Genomic DNA, 26,011 nt, shown 5'->3' with positions numbered 1-26,011 from the left:
TCTGCTTTGTTTACATAATTGGGGTCAATAGGTGAGTTCAACTTCATGCAGTGCGGGCGTCGCCTGCAGCCGCCTGCAGCCCGGCTGACTTGAAGCAACCAATGGCATTCTCAGCTTCAAGGCGCCGCCGGTGCTGCATGAAGTCGAACACACCTATTGTCAGCTGTGCCTTACCATATTTAACCCTTGTGTTATCTTCGGGTCATTCTGACCCATCATTCATTGTGACCCACCGTCGTATTGCGACAACTTTACCTTTGTTTTTGTATTGGGTAAAATTGGGTAAACACAACGATGATTCGTTATGAACCTTTGGGTCATGTGACCCGAAGGCAGCACAAGGGTTAAGGCGGCTAGCACTGCAGTGGCAGCCTCGTCTGGCAGCCCCGGTGCACGAAGACACGGTCGAACAAAGACAGGGAGTCTACCTGCGGGAGTCCACTGAGGATGGCCAACGAGGCCGGATCACCTCTTCTGATAAGTATCACCCTATCTGTATTCTATTCTACCTAGAACATATTTATAGCTAGCATGTGTTTCTTCAGCATTCGCGTTCATTACACCACTCGCAGGCGTAGATATGTCACAAAGTATATACGGTCCACTTCCACATCCAGATCTCCTCCACCTGCCCTCTCTCTTTCTATAGGGCTCTGTAACTGCCAGTCTGCTCTGAACAAGGCAGACTTCATCCCGGCCTTTGCATCCCATGCTTCTCTTCACGCCCTTGCGCTGACAGACATGGATCCGCCCAGAGAACACTGCAACTCCAGCTGCTCTCTCCGTCAACCACTCGTTCTCTCACTCACCCCGCTCAACCGGCGGAGGTGGTGGGACAGGTTTGCTTCTTTCCCGACATATTAAATACACATCCACCCCCTCTGTCACCGCCAAATCATTTGAACACCATTATGTGATGCTAACTGATCCTATCAAAGCACTCTTAGTTGTCCTCTATCATCCACCAGGGCCACTATATAGCCGACTTATAGCTCCTCAGCATCCTCCCGGATGATGGAACCCCGCTGATAATCCTTGGGTCTTCCACATCCACCTCGTAGGAACGCAGGCCGTCGACTTCTTGTCTCTCCTGACTTGCTTCGACCTGACGCTGCTGAACACACCGGCGACCCACAAGGCAGGCAAACAGCTCGACCTCATCCTGACACGTAACTGTATCACTGACTTAACCTCTGTAACCCCACTACACATCTCTGATCACTCCTTTATCCAGTTCTCTGTCTCTCTCCTTCCAACTCCTCCTGTCTCCCCATCCCTCGTAACTTTCCGTCGCAACCTCTGCTCCCTATCCCCCTCACTTTTCTCCTCCACTGTAACATCCTCCCTCCCATTGACAAGTTCAAGTCCCACCCCACTGACACTGCCACCAACACCCTGTTGTCCATATTAACTGCATCACTTGACACTCTCTGTCCCCTGTCAACCAGGCCTGCACGATCTTCTCCCCCCTGCCATTGGCTCACAGATCTTATTCGTGAAGAACGTTCCACCCTTAGGGCAGCTGAGAGGAGATAGCGCAAGGCCAAAGACGGTCTGGACCTTGATAAGTATCACTCCCTCCTTAAATCGTTCTCTGCTCACATAACTGGTGCTAAAACCCACTACTTCCTGAATGAAATTAACTCTGCCTCAAACCCTCACAAAATGTTCTCTACCTTCTCAACTCTTCTTCTTAACCCTCGTGCTGCCTTCGGGTCACATGACCCAAAGGTTCATAACGAACCATCGTTGTGTTTACCCAATATTACCCAATACAAAAACAAATAAAAATAATTTTCTTTTAACCATTCCAATGTGGGGGGTCTGAGACAGCCCGACAGTTAAAAGAAAATGCTTCACTTTGTTTTTGTATGAGGTAAATTTGTCGCAATACGAAGGTGGGTCACAATGACTGATGGGTCAGAATGACCCGAAGATAACACAAGGGTTAACTCATCTTCTTAACCCACCTCCCCCGCCCATTGGCATCACTGGCACTGCACTTCAGTGGATCTCATCCTACCTGTCGGGAAGATCCTACCAGGTGTCCTGGGGAGGCAAAGTGTCAGGCCCTCACCAGCTTTCCACTGGTGTCCCACAGGGCTCTGTCCTCAGACCCCTCCTCTTCTCCCTGTACACCACCTCACTTGGACCAATCATCACTTCCCATGGCTTCTCCTGAATCCGGTTATGACAACATTAAACAAACAGATTGGCTACACACCTCATGCCAAATTATAAGGCTAGTTCACCTGAGGTAACCCTTCAGTTCTTAGTAGTAAGTAAGTAAGACTTTATTTATATAGCACATTTCATACAAGAATTGTAGCTCAAGGTGCTTTACATAAAATCAATAAAAACAATAATACAAGTGATAAATAATCCAAACAAAAATAATTTGGCTCAATTATATTTTTGCTTCTGTACATAGGTCTGGCCATGAGGTACGTAAGTCATATTTTTCAGGTTGATTTTCTACCGGCGAATCAGCGAACAGAGGGAGTGGCTGATAACAATGACGTTGATGTCGTGCACTAGTTTGGGTTGTTGTTCCGTAATGGCGGCGGAGAAAGATGCGAGCAAAGCCATTCGCTCTGTTGTGGAAACGCTGCCGAATATCCAACAGCTAAAGCTGGAGCAAGAACAAGTTTTGCTGAGTTTTGTTGGTGGCCATGATGTTGTGGCCCTCCTACCCACGGGGTTCGGGAACAGTTTGATTTTCCTGCTACGGCAGCTAGCTCTGTTACAGTAGTGGTGAAGGAATTGGCTAAGGCGAACGCTAGCGATTGGTTATGGCAGATCAGAGTGGCTCTGGGCAGATCAATAGTTTTAAACTTCAACAGAGTACCGCCTACAAGGAAGTCAACGCTTGTCAATGGAGCAAGGCCAGACTCTCTGTACAAATGCAATGTACGAGAGTTTGGTTAGGACCAGGCTACCCCCGCCCCCCCCCGCAGGTGTGACGGTTTCCAACAAACCACTCAAGTCCTCATCGCAAACACTTTTGACAGGTGACGACATGACGACAGATTTATTTTGCTGCAACAAGTTACTCCGTGGATAGATGAAAGTATACATTTATAAATGTGAACACATGAAAACGTAAATCTATATATACACACACTATATACACTCATGTAATTTATAAATTGTGTATGTCAATTATCATGTATCAATCATTTATTTAAGCTTTGTATTATATAATTATTTAAAGTATTTAACCATTCAAATATTTATGTATTTATTTATTTAGTTTTGGCCCCTATAATCCTCCATAACACGTGGATAATGAAAGTTTAATTGGTAATTTATCAATTGTGTATGTCAATTAGGAATTAAATTATATAATTAGTCATTTATTTAAGATTTGTATTATATAATTAGTCATTTATTCAAGTATTTAACCATTCAATTATTTATTTATTTATTTATTTCGTTTTGGCCCCTATAATCCTCCATAGACTTGGGCCCCGTTCGTCGTAAGGGTTGAAGTTAATCAATTGTCCCTTTAGCATGTTAACATTAGCGAGATGAGTGAGAACAGCAAATATCGGTTCGTCAACGGCTGATCCGCATCCAAATCATGTGGTTAATTTCAATCAGGCTAAACTTATCAGGGAAATTGCACGTGCACGTCCTACTTCAAAAGGCAGGAAAGGTCGATCACCAAAACCGTGATTTTCTAACGGTATGATGGCATCCGAGCAAACTATTATAATGAGTCTGTCTCTACGAAGACAATAAGAATATTATCATGGCTAAGTCAAACACCGCCGCTGCCAGAGCAAGACAAGAAGCTTGGCAAAAAATTGCCGATAAGCTATAAATGCGAAAGTTTTGGGGAAATGTATAGGCTCATCTTAAGTGCCTCATTACCCCAATCAGATCACATTTCTTTAAATGTGCCTGCTGGCAGTAGGCTTAATGGAAATTAATAATCGAATGAGATCTTGCAAGCGAAAATAATGATCTCAACTCTTTCAGAATAAGTAGGCTAGATAAAAACAAGGCCAAAGAGTATCTAATTGATACGAATTCATAGACACTTATGAGGATATATGTAGGCTACTGAGCTTATATCATGTACTATATATGTGTATATGCATGTAGGCCTATGTGTAAATCCCTCTTTGATTTCATTGACTGGGACATGGCCAGGGAATATGATGAATTGATTCATCAGCTGGTTAAGCGCCAAGTACACTTTTCTTACAGCAACGCATGCTGCGGCTTTGCCAATGTTTTCTGCATCGCCTATACTGTATAAAAATTTAGCCTATACCTGACGCAAAAAAACTCAAGGCTATGCAGAGTCTGAAGCACAGTTAAAGTTTGTCAATTTCTTCACATGTCAAGACATAAAAAGGAATCGATGACATTTCCCACTCTCCCACAGTGAAACATATAAAGCACAGGCACAACAGATAAGACAAGACATTTCCTAAAACATAGCGTTACATATTCACATACAGCAGCATAAGCTCATAATAAAGCTTGCTACGGCGTGTTATATTTGCAACGTACGGCCCGAGAAGGTCTTGCAAATAAATGAGTATTAGTATTACAGTAGACACACAGTAGACTTTGCCAGTCCTAGACTCCAGTGAAACATTTTTTGTTCCCACTAGTCCCCCCACTAGTCCCACTCAGTCTGTGAAACCTCAAATAGGTGTAAATTTGACTTAGAATACGTGAACAGAACACATGCTACCATCTAATATCACTTATATTTATATTTTTCTTTAAGCAAGGGCAAAAGCATAGTTAACACGTTCATTCAATTATAAATGAACAAACAAAAACAAAAAACGAATAGATTTGGCTCCGAACGTTTCAGGCCACACAAGAACAGCCTAACTTTTGATTTGCCACAATGCAGTGGTGTGGTGCCACATAATGTTAATCCCATAATGTATTGGTTGCATAGCAAACAATAAACATAAAGTACATTATGTCTTTTATATAAACAATGCAAAACAATATAACATGAATGAGATATACCGAAGGAGGTCATATAAGATGATGGTTGTGAAGACATAAAAAAAACATTGTGCATCATCCAAATTGACACTGACGGAGGAATAGAGTACAATGGTCTCGTGAATAGTAAACCATAGTCAAAGAGATAAAGAGCTGAAATGACTTGACACTTCCCTTCTTGTTATGGTGTCTGATTTATTTTGAATGTGAATATGATGATTATGTCAATTAGATGTCATATTTGTCAGTCACGGAAGAGGGGAAATGTCTGATTATAACAAATCTACAACTCAATTAGCAAAAGTGAATTAAACATGAAAATACATGGTAACACTTAAAACAAAATTTCAACAGGGATGTGTCGCTCATCTAAACATATTAATGTGACAGAATACTTCCAAAGAATTTAATAATGATTGTTAATGTTGTCAGCATCTTTTTTGTTCGCTCACAGTTTCTCAATCTCCAAAAGCAATGCGCTACAGTGGCCCATAAATGAAGCGTCTCTGTATAAAGGTGTCGTCATCCTCTAAAATGAAACAGTTTTTTGGTTGATTTTTTCACCCTCTGTCTTTCCATCCTCGTACCTAGACTTTTAGAGTTACTGGGGTGTAGTCTGTGTGCATTACTTAATGTACATTAGTTAATTAGGCTTCTGCAGTAAACTGGTGCAGTGAAGTAACCTTATTCATCTCTGTGTTTTTTCTTCTCACCTCTCTTCCAGTTCCACGGTGGCACAGCCCTCAGAGAAGCCCCCCCCCCCTTTGTGTGGGAATAGCTGCTGCCATGGCCACTCTTGCCCAAACCATCCTGCCCCCCCCCCCCCCCTCCTGCACACTGGACTACTGGGAACAACAATTGTCCCCACCAAACTTGCATAGCATTTCACTGGAGTCTAGGACTGGTAAAAATCCACCGTGTGTGTACTGTAATAATGAAGTTTCAGGGAAGAATCAACCACTTCTAGCTGGGTTGGAAGGGGGTCGCAAGAAGGCATGTGTGTATGCAAGTTTGCTTGATCGCATGTTTAGATGCAGTGTGAGAAGGACGCACGCACACAAACATGTACATGCAGCTCAACGGGCTGGTGTAGGGCTCCATTCGTGGATTTGTGTTGCAGGCTACAAAGAGACCACGTGATCTGCCTCCCACCCCAGAATGCAACACCACGGCTCATGTACATTTCCATACATTCATAGTTCATCACTTCTTTATGAAGGGAGAGAGAGGGTATCATGACCCTGTCCTAGCCAGAGACCCCCTCCCCCACACACACCCACCAACCATAGTGTTTAATTGACAATCTTTTATTTGTGTTGTACTGTTGGAATAGTGGTGATTTTGTTTACTTTGTTCAATTATTATTCCTGATGATTATTTTTGCTGTTCTGTGCTCTTTGTTAGTTGGGTCGGGAGGGGTTATGGACGGAAGTAGCAGGTCTTGTAGTCTATGGGACAGTCATTCTCTGCAAATCGTCTGTCCCTTGTTCCTGTGATATTCTATGGTCCCATATTGTCATCCACATTGTGACAAAGTCTACCCAAATATGGACAGATAGGAACACTGTATATGCAGCCTATCCAAACTAGTAAGACATAGTTGTGAATCCAACAAGAGGTGAACAGTACATGAAAGATTTCACACAGATATAAGTATGTTTAACTAGACTTACACCTATGATGAGCTAAAAAAGAATATAATAAACCTCCTAATATACAAAATAATATACTCAAACAACACACCCAAATGAATTGTCAACATTTTCATGATTTATCTTGACATTTATCTTGACATTCATACTAGCAAACAATTATGAAGATGAGTCACAGAAAAAAAATCATTTTATTGGCTCTGTGGTGATAAGCCATCAAATACAGTAATACAATGAGTGGCACATACGAGTAAACATGAACGATATGGATGGGAGGTACTAATTTTGAAAGGCCTCATATTGCTTTCATTATTAACACCCCTGTAACGGGACTGTAAATGGATATTAATAATGCATGAGAAATGTGTGCTTTTCTTATGTTGGTCCTCTGAAAGTTGTGTGCGTTTACAAGCAACAAAAGGTAGGAATTCTATCTATGCCTGCCTAAATCCAGACAACAGATTTCATTCTTACACAAGCTACTGCTGTGGAAGGAATGACCCAGTGAGAAGGGTGAGAATGACAGTTACAGTTCAACAGAGGAAGACTTATTTTTTCACCAACTGCAACACAGGTGTACAATACCCTCAAGGTTACATTTCATTAAAAAAAACAGACAAATCAACTTGTTTTCGCACAATAAAGTAAAGGTATTACACAAGATGGTAGATGCATACAAGCTACCTGAGCTTTGTCAAGATTCATCAGTCCACTGTAATGGGTCACAATGATGATGTCAACAAAATACCATCGTACAACAGTGACAATAGACTGCAGAGCTTGAAGAACTATCAACAGCCACATGTACCAGCCTTCAAACAGCACCACAAAAGGGAAAAGAGCCCTTCTGTACACACAGATAAAACGTCTTAAATGTTATAGACAGATTCAGACCCAGGGGTGTAAGTTTGTTTTCAAACTGTTTTCAGACTTCTTCTTTTTTTTATGACGATGCAGCTGTTAAATATAATTTTCTGTGTGTGGGGGATGGGGGGGGGGCAGACAGATTTGCAAAACATGTCCCATCCCAGACATGTCCCACCCATGTAAAATAAAACCAGCACCCGACCTCAGGTTCAGGAGAGCCAGCTTGGCAATTCCCCTGCGTTTGTAGGACATGGATGAATAACAACATGGCTGAGATGATCGGTTGACCTGTGAGGTCACAAGGATGGAGCTTCTGGACTCCAGAAGAGGATCCTGGTCGGGCTTCACTCGTCCACGGGCTTCAGGACGAACACGGCGTCGTCCAGGACGTAGTAGTCCTTGTACATGTCCCCCTCGCACAGGTAGGGAAGACGAGTAACCGCCTCCACCTCAAACCCCGCCCCCCGGAACACCTCATTGGACAGGTTCGTCACTTGCTCCTCCCACGTCTTGCCCTTCACTTTCAGGTGCTCTTGGGGGCGCTGCCATTTGCCACCTGCCATTTGCCACCAACACCAACACAGACACACAAACAACATCAAGTTAGTAAGTAATGCATAGCTTAGTAAAAAAAAAAGCCTCACCATTGGCTCCTAAGAACAGCATCAACAACTCACTATATTCTCAAAAAACACTCACTAAACCCTTAACAACAGTGACTGCCAACCAGGGAGACGAGAGGACGGGCGACTGACCTATCTCCACGTAGGGCTGGAAGGGCAGCACTGCGGCTAGCAAGAGTCTTCCTGTCCTGGGCACCAGCGCCTGCCTGATGGCCCTGAGGAGCTCCAGGGGCTCGTCACAACGGTCCAGCAGGTTCAGACAGCTGATCAGGTCGTACTGGATGCCAGCCTGCTGCCACTCCTCTATACCCAAAAGCCTGGTGGAGAGGAGAGGGGGGGAAAAGGAGGGAGGGGGTGGGATACAGACAGGGGGACATTGTAAGGTATCATCACAATGCATTGCTGCATGTGTATTTCCTGTTCTCAAGGGGGGAGGCAAAGTGTGTGCGTGTGTGTGTAAGCGTCTACAAACGAGAGGGACTCACTTGTAATTCCTCCTCTGAAGATGCCACTTCATAGGCGGGGAGACCTCTGTGGCGTACACCTCTCTGAAGTGAGCCCCCATTACATCCGTGACTCCCCCATCCCCAGCCCCCAGGTCCAGCAGTCTCTCTGCCCGCCACTCGGGGGCGATGCGGAGCAGCCGGCGGAACTGATCCGCAGAGAACACAAACATGGAGCCACGACTCAGGAACCTGAGAGGAGGACGGAGTTGGAGGGAGGGAGATATGAGACAGGGAGACTTTAGTAGCTTTATTCTGTGCTGCTAGTGAGCTGAAAAGGGGAGAGCTCAGAGAGACAGACAGAGAGAGAGGAAGAAAGAAAGATGTGAATGAGAAAGAGTGGAGTAGAAAATGAAACCCATTTCAAGTTCCTACCCGTTGATGGATGTGCGCGAGACGAGCGGGCTAAGGACTGTGGACACAAAGGAGTGGTAGAGCTGAGTAAACATCCAGCCTGACTTCTCAACGCTGCGTCTGAGGAAAGCTTGAGTGTCGGAGTCCAGGTGGCTCTGGACAAACAAAGGTTGCATCGCCTCCCCGAGAAGGTCGGGGGTACACCGATACCACTTGAGGGTGCGGAGAGAGAGAGAGACAAGCTCGAACAGATTCGCCACCACAACACATGGAAGCGATGTACAGCTGATCAAGTGACTGACACATGTCCCTCTGAGAAATATTTGGTAACATAATTTTTCAACCCAAATTAAGTAACAACATACCTCCTGCGTTTCGAGCGTGGTTGCTTCGCTTTCGCTCACCATGTTCATGAAAAAGGAACGGGCGAGTGGACTCCGCACGTATTTACCCGTCCACATTCTTCTAATGGCGAGAAGAAATGCGATGTATCCTACGACCCACGCTAGAAAGAGCAATGTCCTCAGCTGTAGATAACACATATTGACAGTAGCTCAACACATACGTGTGAATGAGATACCCGCCGATCAAGCAGAATGACCGACCAACACGAAATAACAACCAGACATGTGTAATATAAGATGCAGAAGGAAAACCATCCAGTTGAGAGTGCACACGTAACCCTACTGCACGACTTAAGCTCCTGCTAACAACGAATACACAAACCTTAGGGTGTGGTTGGCTTTTGAAATCCACATGTTATCTATTAAGCGCCTTAATCCGTAGAGTGTATAGATTTTGGTTGTTTGTTAAATACCTATATCAAGACTGCTTTTTTGTGACTCTCGAAAAGTAAACAACAAATTAGTTCCCGTGTGGTACTTCCTGTGTTACCTTCAAATGTGTCCTGAATTACAGGTGACCACCTCCAGCTCATATTTCTTTATTAGCCTTTTATTACAATTCGTATGTGACTGTATTAGACACATGATATACAGAGACAAATTACAGACGAGAAAGGCAACATAGTACTGTCCTAAATTGGATATTAGGTTTGGGTAGGAAGTGTCACTGGCAGTCAAATGAATTATTGTCCAAAACCTCCAATCTAGCCAGGTTCCAGGCGGAATATGCAACATACGTATATAAACATACGTATATTTGGTGAGAAACGGACTCGTGTATTTGCACTGTATTAGTAGTAGTACCAAAGATACTGAGATTTGAGACGCAGGTGCTAACTTCAGTGGCCTCCATATTTACTTCCGTACGACAGCGTGCTACGTGTGACGTCTTTGTTGTGCGCGGAAGGATACGCTCCGAGACACACCCCTTTTGGCATGGAAGAAAGACGGGAGACCGCGGTCCGAGTTCTTTTGTAGATTTTACAACAAAAGAGAATAAAATTGTATGCCACAACTGTACAATATATGAACGACTTAACGTTTAAAGGGATAAGACAAAAATGCATGCCTGGTAAGTTCATTGCTAATGCCACAGTTTGCTAACGTTAGCCAAATTAGCTTTGCTAGCTAACGTAGTGGTCAGAATTTGAGTCCTAACCCTACGTTGGCAAGCCATTAGAACAGCGACCCTGGTCACGGTTTTCTATAGGTCACCGTACAACACCGGGATCCACTCGGCACTTTTCTGAAATTCCAACATCATTCATTTTCCATGGAAGTCCTTCGAAATCTTTCTCACGGCATTGTGGTTTACTCGGGGTCAGAAAACGGGCATGCGAATAGAAAAATAGAACCCGATCCCTGATGCCAATTTCAATCGAATTTCGGTTGTGTACAGTAGTACAAACTCGCCGCCACGTTGAGCTGCACTAAGCGATTAAGAATCTACCATTATTGTACAAAATACATTAGTCTACCTTAAAAGTAGGTTTACGTACGTTATCTAACTTTTCAGTTGAGCAGCGATCGACAGGGAATAATTGGGCGACCAGGTCACTGGAGCCCTCAGGGGCCGCAAGACTACAAAGGCTTTTACAATTTTGTAAGTGCATATAACGTTTGATGTATTTACTTTTCATAGCAAATTCCTTGTATTTGAAATCGTACATGGCAATACATCTGTTTCGTTTTTTCAGGCTATAACAGTATCCTACATAAGGAAAATAACCTACCGAATAGTATAGGCTGGTATACAGTTTGTGCATTGACAGTCGCCTTTTTGTCCTCACGCAGGGGTATAAACGGGTTGTTAACAGATATGCCTAAAGATAGCCATACGTGGTGCGAGAAGAGGCGCGAGGCGAGGCGCGAGGCGACCCGCCGTGCACGAGCAGCAGAGACAGACGAAGCACGAAACGCACGCCTAGCTAAGAATCGGATGAGCTTGAGCCGTGCGCGAGCCGAGGAGACCCCAGAGCAACGAGCGGAGCGTCGGGCAACACACGCCGTGCGCCGTCGGCAAGCAAGAGCCAAGGAAACACCGGAGATGCGAACAGAGCGTCGCGCAAGGGACGCCATGCGCATGCGGGAAGTTAGGGCAAAGGAAACACCAGAGATGCGAGCGGAGCGTCGGGCAAGGAATGCCGTGCGCTGTCGGGAAGCGAGGGCAAAGGAAACACCGGAGATGAGAGCGGACCGTCGGGCAAGAGACACCATGCAACATCAGGATATGAGGGCAGAGGACGTGTCGGAGATGCAAGTGGAGCGAGTTGGCACTAGTTTGAACAATATAGACATGTATACCTAAATGCAGACGTTTTGGTTACTCACAATCACCTTTTGAATTGCTTATTTATTTACTCGTTTTTCTACGGTTTCACTATTGATTTATGAATGCATACAATTGCATCTTATTAAAGGCACAACTAACATGATCTGTGACTGTTACGCATTCATTGGGAGGAGTTTTGCTTGTTAAATTGTGTTGCCACATAATGAGAACAGGACACTGAGGTCTGCACGCTTCTATCAGGTGAAAATCTCACACCTGGCGCTGGGCAAGAATGCTCCAAGGTACTTCTGATATTCGACCCTTCTAAGACAAACCAAACTTAAATCACTTGGTCCAGTATACTGGACCAAGTGATTGCACTGCTGTGAACTTTGTTATTGGTGAACAAAAATTAGTACTACAGTTTAATAATAACATCTCGATTCTTATTAAAATGTCCCCAATCCGAGGGCTTTGAGTGCAAGAAAGGTGCATTGCAAATAAAATGCAATATTGTCTATAGGAAGAAGCCAATGCTCAAAATCCCCCTTTTGTTATTTGACATTGAAATGTTGTCATTAGTTGGTGTAGCCATTCTTTATTCACGGTTGAAAAAAAAGTATTGTATAAAAGGTAATTATCAAATGTAAAATTGTCATTTATCTATTAATAATACAATTATGTTGGTCATTCCCAACCCGATGTGTAAGGATAACTTAATCTCAGGGCTTTGCCAACGAGGTAAGGACTACATGACTGGCCTCCTCTCCCCCTGCTGACCACACCAGGACGGACAGCAGGATCACTGTGTCTCCCTGGCCATCTCTTTCTGTTTGATGGCTGTGGAATGTAAGCACCATGGCTGTGAGTGAATAGGGTTCCTCCTTTTATTACCTCTACCAGCCACTAGAGCAAGGTATTTCCTCTATTTTCAACAGCAAGTTTTGGTAGGAGCAAGTTGCCCATACTGACACTAATTCACACACTAATTCACAGCCAAAATGGTTTCATAAATGATAAGAAATTTTCACACCTCCTGCTCATGTGTGGGCTCCCTGAAGGGGAGCATGTTCTTGAAAGCTCTGACAAGTCTTCAAGGACAGTTTGAAACTGTAGGCTACTGCTGCACATGTACCTACCAGTACACCTACAGGTGTGACTGGTATCCTGTATTTAGCAAGAAACTCTTCATAAGTCAAAGGACAACCCTTCTCATTAAATAATTGATCTACCAGCAATATATTATTTAGCCACAAATTCACGAGACAGCCATCATGTTCAATGGAAGAACATTGTGATCAATAAAGGGCCATCAAAACACAACGATGACTACAAGGAGTCTGTGATTTCAACAGCCAGCTACGGAGCGGTGTAAGGTAGAAGAGAGTTTTGGGACTCACTCAAAAAAGCATATACATATTTCTCTGTTCTGGTCAAATGTAACTCGTCTAAGTATTTACTCAGTGTTTCCTCTATGTTGAGTATGCCGTTGCGATCCACCACGGCTGTACACAATTTTAGGCAGTCTATCAGCAGTGATTGTTAGAGTGCATGTCGGAGAATAGCACACGTCCTTGAGAACTGTAAGTCGTATAACTTATGTTGTCAGTTCATTTAAGCCTGTTATTGTATTACTATAGTTCTTGGTAATTTAAATTAAGTTAACTGGTGATTTTCGTTGTTTGTATTTTTCCCCGGGATAGCTAAATTGCACGTCTGTTAATTCGATAGCGATTGCTGCCTTTGCTCACGTTTGTAGGCTATTTTAAGTGCATTATTATGCTGAAGTAGTTTTAATTAATAAATAGTGGGTTTATTGTTATTATTTGCTACAGAATGCTTAGCCTATCAAGATCAAATGAAGCAGACAGTGTACATGCTTTCGAGTACCTTAATCGATAGGCTACAATCCTACGTTGTTACGTCAATTATTAATTGGCAGCATTTATGCCATTTAGAACATACTTTATGAGTGGAAGGTCTCTTTAAGTAGGCTAGCCTTATTGCTTTAGGGGAAATAGGACAAAAATATGTGCAATATTACATTAGCTATTAGACTATTATAGGGCTGCAACAACAAATCGATTAAATCGATCAAATCGATTATTAAAAGCGTTGGCAACGAATTTCATTATCTATTATTACGCCACTCAATATGTCGCGGAGATGTTTGAGTATTTAAAAAAAAAGTTTAGTTGAGCGCGGAGCGGAGCGGAGGTAGAGGAAAGGCCATCGGAGAGACGTTGTTGAGAAGCGTTGTTCTGAAACACATGGCGGAGGCAGAGAAACAGTACGACCCAAGTCATCCAATGTGTGGGAGCATTTCACACTAAATACATCGAAACAGTGTGTTAATTGACCGAGGTGAAGTTAGTTTCATATTCAACATTCGTCTCACATTCGGAAGACGCTACTTTGCAGCATAGCGTTAGGGACCGGGTAAAAATAACCCATACCATTTTGAAAAATTTAGACTTGTATAATATTTTTTGGAATATAAAACCTCAAACAGACACCAGAGTATCTTAACAATGTCTGGTATACTTCCACAGCATTTACTTTTTCAATGAAGTTTCAAATAAAATTATAGAAAATCACTAATCTTTGAAAATATCGTAATCCTCGCAAATCTTATCTTTTTTCAAAATTGTGTAAAAAAATCTTAAATATACACCAGATTATTCTAATAAAGTCTGGCCTACTTCCACAACCTTTCAATTTTTAATAAAGTTTTAAACAAAACTCAAATAAATTGCTCATTTTGGAAAATAGCATTAAATCCACGCTAATATTAATAACTTTTTCAAAATTGTGTGCCTGTTTGTGCACATTCTGAAGATTTTTTGCACTGTGAATTTGCACTGTCAGTTCTGTTTTTGAATAAAGGGTTGGAAATTAATGCTTTTTTGTTTTTGTTTTTTTATCCGATTCATCGATTAATCGAAAAAAGAATCAACAGATTAATCGATTATTAAAATAATCGTTAGTTGCAGCCCTACTTACAGGTGTGTGTACGCACGGTTTTGTAAATCGGATTTTTTTGGGGGGCGTACGCCATTTTAGGCTTTTGGGCTTACGTACACTTTTAGTAAGAATCCTACGAACAGTTTTATAAATGAGACCCCAGAGCTTACATTTATATTACAATTATGAATTTAGCAGATGCTTATATCCAAAGCGACTTCCAAGAGAGAGTTTTGTAAAAGTGCATAGGTCACTGATCATAACAACGAGATAGCCCCAAACATTGCGGGTAGCCAAACATGATACATTGTGATACATGCATACATTGTGAAAACCAAATAAATCCCCAAGGGAAGAGCTTGACGTGAAGCAGTATCTCTGGCCGTACAATGTGTATGACGTCATTGACATTTTAAAGGGCTTTTTAGAACAAAAAGGCGACTTTGAAATAATAAATAATAAAAAAAAAAATCTAACACCCAGCAGTGTGTATTTTTTTTGCCTCTTTATAGGCAAGTATAATTTATCCGAATTCATCAATTTCATATTTGTCGTCAAATGCAGGAAGAACACCGTAGGCTACTGGTCCCTCGTAGTAGGCCTGTGTGATAAGAGACTGACAAGATGCTGAAACTTTTTCTGTGTATTGCTGTCCTCATTCCTGGGCTCCCAAATCAAGGTAGGCATGTCTTTCAATTTCATTTATTTTAAATGATTTTTAAATATAATTAGGGCACCATTTAATGTTAGGCTAATCAGCGTTTCGTCTGCAGCCGAAGTTGTCCAATGTCACCCTCCGAGCCGTGTTGCAATATTGGGAATGCATCTAAACATTTCCTGCATTGTGAAGTACAATGTAAAGGATTCCAACAACTGTGAGGTCAAGGAACACATGTGGAAGTTAAATAAAACGGTGTTACGTTGCAATGGCACAAAGGACCAGAATCTGCCTGAATATACCTGTGGTGCCATCAACTCTACATTCTATCTGCAGATTAACAACGTCAAAAAAACAAATCAAGGGAATTACACTTTTCAGGTGAATGAAGGAACATGTGGTAATGGAAAAGGAAACGTCAGAGTTGGTGAGTAGCCTAGGATAAATGTAGCCCAGTACCCAATGCACAATATTACTCTTAGGCCAAATTGTAAAAAAAAAAAAAAGAAGTGCATCCATGCATTGGTATAGGCCTACTATGTCTTGTGTGTGAATGAGAGGATATTTATTTTCACAGATGTGCTTTCCGGAAAGATTGAGAATCATCAGTATACTAAAGGTCTACTTGTTCTGATGTTGGTCCTCACTGGAGTTGTTCATATTGCGTTATCATAATCCCAGAAAATACTCAATCCCTTCTAAAGGGGAGTCAGCCAAAAATGTGTGCACAGTCTGATGTACGCAGAAATTAGAAATTTAATTATTCTTTAACTACAAGCCCCCATTTTTTCAAGATCATTCCAAATGAATGGACACAATCCATCAACAGTTGACAACAGTTGATGGGCGATGACATTCTCGTTGAGGGATTTTTCGACACTCACTGAGATGTGGCTTATTTGCTCTGATTAGTGAAGAGGTCTGTCCTTAACCACAGATCAATTAACAATAATTAAAGATAATGATTACTTTATTACTTTTGTACTGTTTGAAATGCTCTGATTTTAATAAACAATGTTTGATCTATAGCTTGGTATATTAAGCTCAAGAGAACATAACTCTTGGTTATGTCCAGGAGAGAAATATGCTTATCTATTAATTATTTTTCTTGTATCATTGATAAACTGTCATTATTTACATTTACATTTATTCATTTAGCAGACGCTTTTATCCAAAGCGACTTCCAAGAGAGAGCTTTACAAAGTGCATAGGTCACTGATCATAACAACAAGATAGCCAAAAAACATTGCGAGTAGCCAAAACATGAAGCACACATTGTGAACAACCAAAGTAAGTGCCAAAGGGAAGAACCATAAGAGCATGTAGTTAAACAAGTTACAATTAAATAACATGAACCGCTATAAGTGCAAGTGTACCTGTGGAAAAAAGCAAGCAACAGTAATAAAAACAATATATCACAGTGAGAACAAAAATTTAAAACAGTTACCACTAACCACAAGAGCAACAAGTCTCTAAGCAAGAGTCATTGTGATCCTTGAGGAAACTAACATCGGGTCAAGCGAACCATTCCTAAGTACCGTTGTACTCCCGGAACAAGTGCGTCTTGAGCCTTTTCTTGAAGGTGGAGAGACAGTCAGTATCTCTGATGGGACCGGGCGGTCTTGAGCGGTGGGACCATCAGGCGGTTGTCTGAAGAAGACCGTAGGTGACAGGTGGGGGTGTAAGGCTGCAGGAGAAACTTGATGTAGACGGGTGCAGTCCCGTTCACTGCTCGGAAGGTCAATACCAGGGTCTTGAATCATTATGCTCTTTGCTTATGCCTGCATAGCCATAAGTTTGTTCTTTGTAAGGTTTGACTAGGAAATGCCTGTGACACTAGTGTAGGTCAGAGGTCACAATATTACCAAAGTGTATAATGCCATGCAACCTTGAGCGAGGAAAATAGATGGAACGTCAAGGCAATTTCTAGGAGCCCTATACAAAGACATAAACAAAAGCTACCTAGCATGCGTGTCCTTTTCTGTGCTTGCAAAGGCTATGCTAATAGTCTCGTATCCTCCCATATTGTGATACTATTTAACTCCCTTGATTTCCCGTATTCACTGTCCAGTCTTCTGATATACTCAACTTGAGTGTATCAGGTGCACACCTGCACCTTACATATGTGTAATAAATACGTTGGTTTTATCTTGAACTTGTACTTAGCTATTCACTTAATTGACATGGTACTTTCACAGCAATTGAGTACTATCTAATACGTCTTCATTAGATTATCTGCAATTATATCCAAATGCATTGAGCCATTTGCTATATGATTAGATTATCTATGCAATTATATCCAGTTGAGTCAACAGCAATTTTGGTCTGTTCCCGTTGATAACCTTCCTTAGAAATAGAAACTTAAGTTTCGAGAGCACACATTTGGATTCACATTTGCTAATTGGTGTGGTGATGCCACACTATATTCCCTCAGGTTTAAGTTATTTTAGCAATGTTTTAGCATAGTGGTAGTTTAGTTTACTGTTTTATTTTAGAAAATCTACATCTATATAAATAATACAGATATTGTCATCATACAGGGTAAAAACACATTAAAGGTCCCATGGCATGCGGTTTTTGGATGCTTTTATATAGGCTTTAGTGGTTCCCTAATACTGTATCTGAAGTCTCTTTCCCGAAATTCAGCCTTGGTGCAGAATTACAGCCACTACGAGCAGTCCCACAATGAGCTTTCCTTAGGACATGCCATTTCTGTGTCTGTAGCTTTAAATGCTATGAGGAGAGAGGCGGGGCTAACTGCCATGCTTCGGTCGCAAGCCATGATGTCTATCAAGGAAAACCAATATCGCGCTCACACGGTTGTAGATCCTTTTCTCATTGGTGTGCCAAATTCTCTGTGTGGGCAAAGCACAGAAAGTGGAGGTAACCATTATGACGACATAAGGGTAAGATTTTCAGATCGGAGCATTTGAGCTTTCATTTTCTCAAAGGCGGAGAAGAATACCCAGGGCTTGGTTTACACCTATCAAATAACCTCCTAAAGTGACATTTTCATGCCATGGGAGCTTTAAATTCCAGTACTTTTTCTGTAAATTATACATGTTTTTTTTTTTGTATTTCTGAATTACAGGAAATACAGATAGAAAGACAATGACAAACTTGAAATGTATTTATTTACATTAAAATGACAAAATATTTGTTTGTTTTTTACAAATATTAATAACATTTTCACCAAAATGTTATGTCTCAAGTCCTCCACCATCATCCCTGTGCCCAAAAAGCCAAGGCCAACAGGACTCAATGACTACAGACCCGTCGCCCTGACCTCTGTGGTAATGAAGTCTTTTGAGCGCCTTGTGCTGGCACACCTCAAAGCCATCACAGACCCTTTCCTGGACCCACTGCAGTTTGCCTACAGAGCCAACAGATCTGTGGATGACGCCGTTAACATGGCCCTCCACTTCACCCTACAGCACTTGGACTCCCCAGCATCCTATGCCAGGACCCTGTTTGTGGACTTCATCTCTGCCTTCAACACCATCATCCCTGCCCTGCTTCAGGACAAGCTCTCCCAGCTGAACGTGCCCGACTCCACCTGCAGATGGCTACACCAACATTTCACCAAAATACCATCATTCTACACCGAGTAGCCTAATATCAAGTTAGCGGTTTTCACTAACTCATAGCAGAGATACCTCTGGAAAAGTTATCTAGTATAATTATAACAAGCTCACAGAACTGAGTGATGAACTGCTGGCGGCGGTGGATGGTCCAGGTGCGACCGGAGGAGGAACGGCCGGGAGGGCGATGCTCAGTACGGCTCCGCGCTGCAAGAGAAGCTGTGTGTCCCTGAACCCCGTCTGTCTCTGGTCCATGTTAAAACTATCCGCCGTGAAATGCTCACTGCAGAGGCGGCTGTTGGAGTTTATCCGAAGCTTTCCATCAGCGTGGCTCTTCACAAAAGCAATCCACCTATTTTTCCTTTCCTCATCAATAGGGAACTTAAATAGCGTTGCAGCGCAGCTGAAGTTCTTGCATCCAGGGAAGATGCAGTTGCGGGTGGAGGGAGATATCCTGAAGCTAGCTAGCTAGCTGATGTAGGCTACAATAACAGTACAGCTGGAGGAACCATTCAGTGATCTGATGTAGATGGGTCAAAATGAGATAGGTAATTGTTTGGCTCCGCCCATTAAAACCTGATCTGAAAACGGAAGAGAAACTGTTCTTCGGTCTAACTCCACATTTCAGTGCGACAAAGTTTTCGCGCTTTGCACATGCTTTTAGTTATAATGTACTGAAAAGCAAATCATGGAATTTGCTTTACAGGATCTTTAATAGGAGAGAACTACCACTCTCGGGAAACTTCCGGGTTCTGAACTGGTTGCAGTTCCACTCCAGTTCCATATGAGGGCGCTAACGGTCCAATGCAGAATGAATGGAGGTCTATGGAGCTATACCCCTCAAAATCCACTTTTCTCAGGATATAATTTTTTGTCTAGTAATTTGAATGTTGCATTCGAAAGGAAGAAAATACACACTGCTGAGTGTTACATTTTTTTAAAGTTGCTTTTTTGGTCTAAAAAGCCTTTTCAAAGATCAATGGCGTCATACAATCAGCATTCATTAGCAGAATGCTAGCGTGTTATGAGCAACAACAACTCACCCTGTAAGAAATCTAAAGGACATAAGTACTCGTTCATTCAACTTTCAACCTTTAATCTATGTTGAACTTGCAAAAACTACAATCAAATCTGAGATTTCTCAACGACAATCAGGCGAAAGAGACAAATTTAGCCGTCTAGCTCCATAGACTCCCATTCATTTTGCACTCATTGCCTCATGCCGGCGATCGCTCCCAGTGGAACTCTTGTGGAACTTCAACCAAATTAAACATTATAATATGGGTAGATGAAATCAAGCATTCTGATTGGTTGAGATTGAGTCACGGGGTGTGCTTTATTGAGCCATAAAGTATTGTACACCTGTTTACATTTACCTTAAATGGGAGCTTTCCATATTAGTGCACACTCAAAATAACGGTTAGATTCTGCGCGACCGTTAGTTGTATTTTCAAACTTGACAGTTGGCAAACATGTTTCGTGTAAACTTTGATCTTTTGGGGGGAATGACTTTTGATGAGTGGTTAGCCGAAAAGGATCATTCAGGTGGGCGTAATGCTATTACAGATAAAAAAGAAATGGAGGTCTATGAAATGTTGCGCAACGAAAGAAACACTGTCAGCCAAACGAAGTGGGCAATTAACTGCTTCACCAACTGGTGCGAAGAGATGGGGAACATCTCCGCTGCGCGTCGGGCCTAACAACACCCTTGAACACTTATTTTATTGACGATAGAGTACTGCCTCTCGTACCTTATTGCTTAAGTACAATGGCGCTTAATAGACAAATTATCACCCTACTGTTATGTCCGTAAAACACCATAGGGTGCCCGGTTGGGCCGGGTGATGTAACGATGTGTTAGTTACTGTTCCTTTAAGAGTTTCAGCATCAGAGTACAGCAGGTGCCGTAAACGTTGATGTGCGGCAGTTCAAATAAAGAAACTAAACGAAGCTACAGGGCGTGGTTACTGAGTCTTCGCAGACACAATACCTACGTCACACAACGTCAAGCAGGCTCAACTGCGCATGTCGGTGGCAAAAGACTAACTTCTCCCGGGTATTATACACTTGGAGTGTCGATCAGGTAATTATATATCTCTGGAGACTGGATTGCAGGGCTTGACATTAACTTCTTGAGCCACTTGTCATTTGGACAAGTACATTTACGTTTCACTTGTCCATGCACAAAACTCACTTGTCCCCCCAGACCTTTAAATAGCCTGACGAGTGAAACGGGCAAAACTAGCCTGGCTAACGGAGGTCGCTTTCTCAGGCAAATGATGAATGAAACAGGCTTGGTTAAAGAAATCCGAGATGCTGGTGTTACGGCGTGTCAAACTGGTTAGTGGAGAATAATACAAGGTTAAGTACCGGACCAAGTTATTTGTAGTTTATTGTAAGTACAGTGGAAAAACCCTAATGATGTTATAGGGGAAAACCCACCGTCGCTCCGCAGAGTGGACATTCGACATCCATGTACCCAAGGCAGACCTGGACATACTCGCAGGTCCCCTTCACCACATACATACAACTTTAGCCAAGCTTTTAGAATTGTAATATAGGAAATAAAAATAAATTAAATTCAAAATGTAACCGTCAAAGATTCAAAAATCAGATACAGGTGTCAACATTGAAAACTGGATATTTTAAAGTTTACAAATCACATACAGGTGTCAACATTGAAAACTGGATATTTTAAAGTTTACATAGAATCCCTCCCTTCACACCCTTTAAAGGGTGTGACAACAAACACAAATTGAAAATATCCATAGCAATGATTAGAAGACACCACCCTTCACTTCAGCCAAGCTGTCACCATTAATCATTATAAGAAAAATAAGAAAAAATATAAAGTAAAATAAGAAAAATAGAAAATAAGAAATAGAAAAAAGGAAGTTTTTGGTTAAGAAATATAGAAAAAAGGAGAAGGTGGCCCTAACGACTGTTGTCGCACCAGTTATGCCCGTCACCTGCAGCCTCACAAAAACGTTCAATCTCACCACACTCTGCTCCCAAATAAAACTGTGTCTGCTGTTCCTCTGTTAAAACATTGGTCAGTCTCCCTACACACCTCCCTGTCAGGTTCTTAATGCAGGGTATGCAGCAGCAACTGCATACGATCATGATGGCTACCGTCGCTGCCAATGCCCCCACCACTGAGACAATAACAGATGTCCATTTACCGAACCATGATTGCAACATTTTGGTGAAGTAGTTGTCCACTCCACTGTTCTCAGCCAGCTCCTTACTTAATTATGTTAGCCCCTTCAATGCCCTAGCTACAGAGCCGTCTGGTGCGGTGTTATTAGGGATAAACGTGCAGCAAAAGTTCCTACACACTCCACCTTTCTCGGCCAACAACATGTCCAATGCCATACGATTATGCAGTGTCATGCTGCTGGTTCTGTCTAGCTGTTCGGCCAACCCCCCAATAGCATCCCTGGTAAACATGCATCCTACATGTTTTTGAGTATATAGGTGACAATATACTAAACCCAACAAAACCAGCAATTCAGAAGATGGTGGAAGAGAATACTGACATTTGATATTGCTTGCCTCATTGAAATGTTGTTGGCAGCACAGTGTATACCATTTTGCTCAAACAAAATTCCTCCTTGACTACGTAAAACCCCCCGCCCCCACACCCCTCCTCCCTGGGAAGAGTCATTTTCCCACCAGCCTGCCAGCCTGTCTCATCCCTGTGCCCAAAAAGCCAAGGCCAACAGGACATAATGACTACAGACCCGTCGCCCTGACCTCTGTGGTAATGAAGTCTTTCGAGCGCCTGGTGCTGGCACACCTTAAATCCATCACTGACCCTCTACTGGACCCCCTGCAGTTTGCCTACAGAGCCAACAGGTCTGTGGACGATGCAGTTAACATGGCCCTCCACTTCACCCTACAGCACCTGGACTCCCCAGCATCCTATGCCAGGATCCTGTTTGTGGACTTCAGCTCTGCCTTCAATACCATCATCCCCGCCCTGCTTCAGGACAAGCTCTCCCAGCTGAACGTGCCTGATTCCACCTGCAGGTGGATCACAGACTTCCTGTCTGACAGGAAGCAGTGCGTTAAGCTGGGAACACAAGTCTCTGACTCCCGGTCCATCAGCACCGTATCACCTCAGGGCTGCGTCCCTTCTCCTCTGCTCTTCTCCCTGTACACCAACAGTTGCACCTCCAGTCATCCGTCCGTCAAACTCCTGAAGTTTGTGGACGACACCACCCTTATTGGGCTCATCTCTGGTGGAGACGAGTCTGATTATAGGTGGGAAGCGGCCAACCTGGTGACCTGGTGCAGCCAGAACAACTTAGAGCTCAATGCTCTTAAGACAGTGGAGATGGTTGTGGACTTCAGGAGGAACACAGCCCCACTCACCCCCATCACCCTGTGTGACTCCCCAGTCAACACTGTGGAGTCCTTCCGCTTCCTGGGCACTATCCTCTCCCAGGACCTCAAGTGGGAACTGAACATCAGCTCCCTCATCAAGAAAGCACAACAGAGGATGTACTTCCTTTGGCAGCTGAAGAAGTTCAACCTGCCAAAGACAATGATGGTGCACTTCTACTCAGCCATCATTGAGTCCATCCTCACATCCTCCATCACCGTCTGGTACGCTGCTGCCACTGCCAAGGACAAGAGCAGACTGCAGCGTATCATCCGCACTGCTGAGAAGGTGATTGGCTGCAATCTGCCTACCCTCGAGGACCTGCACACCTCGATGACCCTGAGGCAAGCGAGGAAGATTGTGGCCGACTCCTCCCACCCTGGACACTCCCTGTTTCAGTCACTCCCCTCCGGCAGAAGGCTGCGGTCCATCAGGACCAATACCTCACGCCACAAAAACAGTTTCTTCCCTTCCGCTGTTGGCCTCTTCAACAAGGCCAAGGGACCACACTGACTCTAATGACTCTTGCTTAAAACACACTGCTTTTTGCACTGCATTACAACAATGGTATCTTGTACATTTGTATTTTTTGTAATTTTTGTATTTTTATATTGTAATTTACGGCAACTTATATTTTATTTTATTGTATATTTAATTCTATTCTAATCCCACTTAGTACTGCTAGTTTATGTACCCTTAGTATAGATAGTCCACATATTTAAATTTTAGGTATATGTTTATTGTATGCACCTTCCTGCCAAAGCTAATTCCTTGTCTGTGCAAACTTTCATGGCGAATAAATCCCATTCTGATTCTGATCTTGCAACAGGAAGGGCTCCACCATCAAAGTTGCCCAAGACCAAATCATTGAACCTGCTTTACTGGGGAGTCAGGTGGCTGAGCGGTTAGGGAATCGGGCTAGTAATATCAGACAAGAAATGTAATAATTGTTTTATACGGAGCTGTTTCACTGAAAAATGAAACTTTCATGGCGAATAAATCCCATTCTGATTCTGATTCTGGTCTTGCAACAGGAAGGGCTCCACCATCAAAGTTGCCCAAGACCAAATCATTGAACCTGCTTTACTGGGGAGTCAGGTGGCTGAGCGGTTAGGGAATCGGGCTAGTAATATCAGACAAGAAATGTAATAATTGTTTTATACGGAGCTGTTTCACTGAAAAAGGATTCCCTGGAAGACAAAACAAAAATGACATCCTACGCAAATTTGATAACAGTTCGGTAAATAAACTGAGAACTATGTATCTAAAACTCCCTATACCACCTAAAATGAAAGAAACACATCTCAAAATTATGAACAACATATATATCCCTCCAAAGAATTACTTAGGCTTCGTTTTGATATTAATGATAACATATGCTCATTCTGTGAATGAGACGTGGAGTCCACAGACCATATATTTTTCTCATGCAGGTGTAACGTAGCCTGGTCCTAACGAGACCCTCGTACATTTCATTTGTACAGAGGGTCTGTGATCGCTCCATTGACAAGCGTTAACTTCCTTGAAGGCGGGTACTCTGTTGAAGTTTAAAACTATTGTATCTGCCATAACCAATCGCTAGCGTTCGCCTTAGCCAACTCCTTCACCACTAGCTACTGTAACGGAGCTAGCTGCCGTAACTGGAAAATCAAACTTTTCCCGAACCCCGTGGGGAGGAGGGCCACAACATCATGGCCACCAACAAAACTTAGCAAAGATTGTTCTTGCTCCGGCTTTAACTTTTGGATATTCGGCAGCGTTGCCACAACGGACCGAATAGCTTCGCTCGCATCTTTCTCCGCCGCCATTACTGAACTACAACTCAAACTAGAGCACAACATCAATGTCATCATTCTCAGCCACTCCCTCTGTTTGCTGATTGGCCCTACACAAAAAACCGACTGAGAAAACCGACTTAGGTGCCGAATTCCCAGACCTAGTACAGAAGCAAAAGCAAAATTGAGCGGAAGTACATAGGAGGGCAGAGCCAGGCTAGGTGTAACGGGTGTAAACCTGTGAAACTCACTCCTAAGGTATGTAACAATGAACAACGAATCAACGAATAGCTAGCTTGTCTTTCGCATAGTTGGTAGTGGTCACGCTTGGCAAGTCAGAGGTCATGCTTTCAAGCCCAGTTAGTGGTGAACGACACCTTGTTGTGACGGAGCGTGGCTACGTCTCTTACATACCGTCACACAGGGTAGTACAAAAATGTTGGCTCGACATCCACAAATGTATAAAACAAAATGTTTCACTATTCCCAACTTCTATCTCAAGAGACAATGTTACATTTGGTATGATTCTGCAAAACAAAAATGATGATTTATGTTGCAATGTTATACTATGTATGGCACAGTTTTTTGTATCCTTTTTTCTTAAATTAATTTAAATTATACCTAAAGTCCTTAAAATTGGTAAACGGAAGAAAAGCACAAGAATTGTATGATATGCTAAAACACTTTCCCACAATGTCAACGAACCATAATTGCCCCCTTATATGTCATATTATTTAATTGATTTTATATTTACATTTAGTCATTTAGCAGACGCTCTTATCCAGAGCGACTTACAGTAAGTACAGGGACATTCCCCCTGAGGCAAGTAGGGTGAAGTGACTTGCCCAAGGACACAACGTCAGTTGGCACAGCCGGGAATCGAACTGGCAACCTTCAGATTACTAGCCCGACTCCCTCACCGCTCAGCCATCTGACTCCCACATATATATTATATATGTATATATAATTTATTTTTGTTGTTGTTTTGTTT

The 26,011-nt window shown here is 42.7% G+C and overlaps 1 protein-coding gene and 1 long non-coding RNA gene across 3 annotated transcripts; one reads left to right on the top strand and one right to left on the bottom strand.

Moving 5' to 3' along the window:
* Window positions 1-6,804: 6,804 nt before the first annotated feature.
* Window positions 6,805-10,041, bottom strand: mettl9 (methyltransferase 9, His-X-His N1-histidine). Of its 2 annotated transcripts, XM_067244807.1 has the most exons (6): window positions 9,706-10,041; window positions 9,345-9,506; window positions 9,001-9,191; window positions 8,608-8,817; window positions 8,255-8,439; window positions 6,805-8,055 (listed from the first exon to the last, which is right to left on the bottom strand). In XM_067244807.1, exons 2-6 carry the CDS (start codon window positions 9,438-9,440, stop codon window positions 7,844-7,846), a joined length of 894 nt encoding a protein of 297 aa, XP_067100908.1. In that variant the 5' UTR covers window positions 9,441-9,506; window positions 9,706-10,041; the 3' UTR covers window positions 6,805-7,843. The 2 variants fall into 2 exon arrangements, with proteins under 2 accessions (XP_067100908.1, XP_067100907.1); XM_067244806.1 differs by lacking the exon at window positions 9,706-10,041 and having other exon boundaries at window positions 9,345-9,574.
* A 198-nt stretch (window positions 10,042-10,239) lies between these two features.
* LOC136950693 (uncharacterized) lies at window positions 10,240-11,818 on the top strand. The gene is made up of 3 exons (XR_010877505.1): window positions 10,240-10,455; window positions 10,900-10,986; window positions 11,178-11,818. It is a non-coding gene; the product is annotated as an uncharacterized lncRNA (long non-coding RNA).
* The last annotated feature ends 14,193 nt before the right edge of the window (window positions 11,819-26,011 follow it).

This window comes from Osmerus mordax, chromosome 10 (assembly GCF_038355195.1).
Source record: "Osmerus mordax isolate fOsmMor3 chromosome 10, fOsmMor3.pri, whole genome shotgun sequence".
NCBI classification, from domain to species: Eukaryota; Metazoa; Chordata; class Actinopteri; order Osmeriformes; family Osmeridae; genus Osmerus; species Osmerus mordax.
This window is presented reverse-complemented; position numbering and strand designations above follow the sequence as displayed.